At 39.7% G+C, this 5,000-nt stretch overlaps 1 protein-coding gene across 2 annotated transcripts in view; it reads right to left on the bottom strand.

Moving 5' to 3' along the window:
* The window catches only part of ftr06 (finTRIM family, member 6), a 23,337-nt gene that overhangs the window by 1,101 nt on the left and 17,236 nt on the right, over positions 1-5,000 (bottom strand). Inside the window, exons 7-8 of one of the 2 annotated variants that reach the window (XM_073929008.1) lie at positions 4,975-5,000; positions 176-752 (exon numbers count right to left, since the gene is read on the bottom strand). The exon at positions 4,975-5,000 is cut by the window's right edge and continues 34 nt beyond it. In XM_073929008.1, coding sequence (XP_073785109.1) covers positions 592-752; positions 4,975-5,000 — 187 coding nt within the window. In that variant the 3' untranslated portion in view covers positions 176-591. Of the gene's footprint in view, positions 1-175; positions 753-4,974 lie in introns of those variants that run through there. The other variant, XM_073929013.1, reaches the window with a different exon arrangement.

Genomic DNA, 5,000 nt, shown 5'->3' with positions numbered 1-5,000 from the left:
AAAGGGAAATTACACCCAAAGTGAACATTCTACAATCATTTATTCACCTTTAATTTGTTCCAAACAGGTTTGAGTTTTTTTTTTTTTTTGTATTCCGCTAAACACAATAGAAGATAATTTGATGTTGTAAAGCTGTAATCATTGATCCACATAGAGATACACCAGTAAAACTTTATCAAAGAAAGTGATTGAAGATTTATTAAAATACTAAATATCTCAAAGTTCAAACAGAAACATCCTCATCAAAAAGAGATGAACAGAAAATTCACCATCCAAGAATTCCAAAAGGTAGGTTTCAACAAAGGCAAAAGGTCTCAACTAAAAGTGTCCCACAGGAGGTAACAACAAAAACAAAGCAAAGCAAATGCATCAAAGGTAATCTGTATGGCTATAGCAAGCATTTGAGGATTGCAAACTTGAGAACAGACTACTTATGTTGAACACCAAGTGAGAAACTGAACCCAGAGATCTAGTTGGGAGAAGAATTCCTGACACCAAGTTAAAAATTCTGACTAAACCCTCATCTCCCCTCCTCTTTCTTCCTAGGACAATTAGGTTTTTTAGCATGGTAATCTGTAATCAACTTGTGGTCTAAAATGTCCTTAGAAGAAACCAACATTGCTCCTCAGGACCATATCCTTCCCAGTCCACCAGATACTGAAGGGAACCGTGAATTTGACGGGAATCCAGTATCTGGCAGACAGTGTAGGCTGGTTGACCTCTGATGATGCGTGGAGGAGGAGGAGGTTTACCTGCCAGAACAAAGGGAGAAGACAAAACAGGCTTGAGTAAAGATACATGAAAGGTAGTGTCAATTCTTAGAGACTTGATAAATACAATGTTAAGAACAGGACACATTCTTTGTAATCCTGAAGGGTCCGGGATTCAAGCCATAAGGAAAGGTTTTTGGTTCATAACCAAACTCTTTGGCCAAGTCACCAATGGTATCTGGATGCAGACTTGAATATGCGAACTAAGACACGCAGTCTCAGCCATGCAATGTCAGACACAACGCACTTAATAGAGATAGTGACATCACTGTATGGGATAGGGTTAGGGGCGGGGTTAGGTGTGTGCATTAAAAGCACTGCATACAGCTTAGCTTGCACCCGGTCTCCCTCCAGACCCTTCTCCAAGTCACAGGTGATCTTCTTTTGCAGTTTACTTGCTGTGGGTACTGTTTTGAAGAATGAAATAGTTTGTGTCTGAATAAACTGGATAAACTGCCTGGATGATAGTACACCCACCTCAACCTCTTGCTCAGGAAACAATAGAGGTGCATAATTAACATTCAAAACGAGAAAGCCCAGTGACTGAGGACTGGAGAGTGTTATGATCATACTCTGCCCAGATGAGGAATGATGACCAAGTGGGAAGGTTATTGGGAGTCATACACCACAGAATGAAATCCTGAGGACAGGCTAGGTGAAGCACCTAACACCTTGCAGAATGCCTTCCGTAACTGTAATGAGAATTTAGGGGCTCTATCTGTCACTATGTGCTTAGGAATCGAGCAAACTCTAAATACAAAAGTTAGTTCTGCCAAGACAAACTTAGGGAGAAACACATCTACCAGACTTAGAGAATATGTCTACCACCCCCATAGTAACAGCAAGTTTCCACCTGATGGGGGCAACAATGTTAAAACTTGACAAGATGTGTTTGAGATCAGTTTGAGCTCGGGATAGTGCATCTGGTTTGAGATTCTTAAAACCTCAAGACTGGAACCAACTGAAAAAAAAACAGCCACCATCGGGTCAGACGGGTGTTGAGACATTTGACCTGTTGTATATATTTAAGTTTTTCATGATTTGTTAGAACATAGAATGCATGTTTGGCTCTCTCTAAGGAGTCCCCCATTTTTTGGAGTGCAAGCTTCACAACTAGCTGCAACTGACCACTTACATGGTAATTTCTCTCTGTTGAGGTAGGCCAGTGTGAAAAGAAGGCATATGGACAAACTCTACTATTTGCTTTCATTTAGGAGAGAATAGACTCTACACCAATGTCAGACACATGCACCTCCAGGGTGAGGAAAAGTAAGGATGAATGCTGAAGTGATGCTTGAGTTCCATGAATGCTGCATCAGTCACAGGATCTCAGTGAAATCCCACAGTCCTCCTTTTAGTGAAAGCAGATAAAGGGAAGTTTAAAATAACATTTCTGTAGAAACTAGTAAATACTAAGGATTGCTGAACAACTTTACTTTCTTAGTATCCATCTTGAGGTGGCCAGGTAAAATGATGAACATAAGGAATTGGACTTGTGAAATTCAAGCTTTTCTGGCTTAATATACAGGTGGTTTTCCAGTAGACAGGCGAGGCCTCTTCTGACATGCATTAAAGGAAATTTGAGTGGATTAAAATGTCATCCAAATAGACAAATACAAACTGGTGATGAGTGCATATCTCTGAAAATGTTGTTTATTAGTGCCTAAAAACTGCAGGGGCAATAGTGAGGTTGAATGGCATGACCAGATTCTTGTAGTGACCAGTGGGTGTATTGAAAGCTGCTTTCCATTCATCCCTTTTCAGTATGCACACAAGATGATAAGGATTTCAAAGACCAAACTTATAGGTGGCCTCTTGAAAAAGTTCAAAAGCAGTGAGCATTAGGGGGTAAGATGCCCTCTGGATTGTAAGCAAGAAGCCAAGGGTGTCCAAGAACAATTGGAAACACTGGAGATTGAATATGGTATAGATTCAACTTCACTTTATGGTGTTAGATTGAAACATGAAAAGTCAGTGTAGTCTATCTTACTCATTAAAGTCAAAATAGCCTACCATAAAGGGTTGTCACCCTCTGAGAAATCTTGAGAGGTCCAGAGGGTATTTGTAGGCAAATGGCAAAAGCAGAAAACATACAATTTCTACTTAGACCTTGAGATGTTGTTGATTATTAACCCAGGAGAGAGTTAAAGAAACAAAGAAACCAGTGTAAGAGGGAGAGGAGATTTTGCTAATTGCATTTCTATTCTTGTTGAACAGGATTGAATGTTTCCCGGGAGTTCTGGGCAGGAATTTTGGAAGTGACCAGAGCTTCCATAGTATAAACAATACTTCTCTCCAGCTGCAATCCTATTCCTCTGGAAGTTTAACCCTAGGTGGGAAAATACTGAAAACACTTTAGTGGGATAAACTCCTCTCCCAAAGCAGATAGTCCAATTTAGTTCCCTAGATCTAGTTCTCAAGTGAAAAGCTTTCCTTAAAGAGTCTCTGACAGCCCATTAAGGAAGCAGACTGTGAGGGACTCATTGCTCCAGCCACTTCCTGACAAAATTGTGCGAAACTGAATAGCATATTTTGGACTTCAGTCTCCTTGCTTGGAATTCAACCTTTTTAATGCTTCTTGACCACTGAGAGGATGATCAAATATCCACTTAAACTCCTTTTCAAATGTAGAGTAAATAGGACAAAACGGACTCTTGACCCCCAACACAGCCAATGTCCAAGAGAAAGCTTTTTTCAGAAAGAAGGATAATGACAAAGGCTATCTTATCTATATCAGAGGGAAAGTACGAGGGCTGAACCTCAAAGATAAGAGATAATTATGTGAGCAAGCATCAACATGCATTGGGATCACCAGGGTAGCAGTGTGGTGGCGGTAATCAGGGCTCAGCATGAGGGTTATTTGAGTACCAGTTGCCTCAATGTTTAAACAGAAAATACCTTATCAAATTGAGAAGTAGAAAATTCACCTTCTCTTATCAGGTTTCTTCAGAGTTCGAGTTGGCATAATTCAGTATGTAAAATTGCCATTGCCCAGCAGCTGAAGAGAGTGCTCTGATTGGTTATTCAACACTGAATAAAAGTGCAAGATCAAAACCTTAAGTGACGTAACTAAGTAAACAATTCAAGTCATGAAAGGACACAAAGAAGCCGGGTGTAAATTCACTGCATTTCGCAAATATTTGCGACCGATGTGGATTATTAGATTATAAGCCGTATTTGCATGAGGGAATCCCTCTTTGATGTGTGACAATTACTGTGATAATAGTAGGGATGTACCGATACAACATTAACTTCCAATATGATACAGATATTGCAGCCTTCAGTATGAACCGATAGCGATACAAATCCGATACAATAATCAGCACAAATCATGAATACTTTCCTTTTACCCATTTCGTTGAGTGGATTGTATGAATAGCTAGATCAAACTGAGAACAAAAGTCAGCAAATCGTAAAACACCATAACTTAGTGTGAAGAGCATGTTAAATCTTAAAGAGATTTTGCTAGCAAGCAGTGTTGTGATCACGTGGGCTTTGCACGCTGGCTCTGGTCGCTGCTGGATAGAATAGCTGTAATGGAGTTTAGAGCGCATCGGACTGCTTATATCGTATATTTTTAACGCAGACTGTTACAGTTTTTTGGACTGATTTCGGACCTACTTCCAATATCAATATCGTATCAGGACATCTCTAGATAATAATAAACATTGCATTGTTGACGCTTTGTGTGTGTACAATTTCTGGTTTCTTGTTTTAGAATGAGAGAAAAAAAAGACTGTCCCCCCATGGATGTGGAAAGACACAATCTCTCAGAAAATGCAATCTCGTTTCAGTCGGCTCTTTTCCATTTGGTGTGTTTATGTGGAGATTTCTAATCCAAACGGAAGCAGAGGGCGCTGACATGCAATAATATCTGGATGCAGCCTTTATGATGCAAGCTGAGGTTGCATCACTCAGCGATGCAATGTCAGACACAATGCACTCAAATGGAGCGAGTGACATAGCTACTTAAATACACAAAGCTAAGCTAAGAACCAGTGAATCAAATTAAGTTGATTTGTGACCAAAAACACTGTGAACACAGTGGCGATATTTAGTGGCTACAAGAATTCATGACACTAAGGCAAAACTCTTACCCAACCCATTTAAGAAACAGACTTGCCAATTAACTAACTATTTCTCATTGTCTTCTCTTTATGTCCGGGTGATTCTTTATTAAAATCGAACAAACAAAAAAACTTACATTGTAGGAACTCATTCCTGCTCTCA

This window comes from Danio rerio, chromosome 2 (genome assembly GCF_049306965.1).
Source record: "Danio rerio strain Tuebingen ecotype United States chromosome 2, GRCz12tu, whole genome shotgun sequence".
Lineage (NCBI taxonomy): Eukaryota > Metazoa > Chordata > Actinopteri > Cypriniformes > Danionidae > Danio > Danio rerio.
The sequence above is the reverse complement of the archived record's forward strand: the minus strand, read 5'-3'. Positions and strand labels throughout refer to the sequence as shown.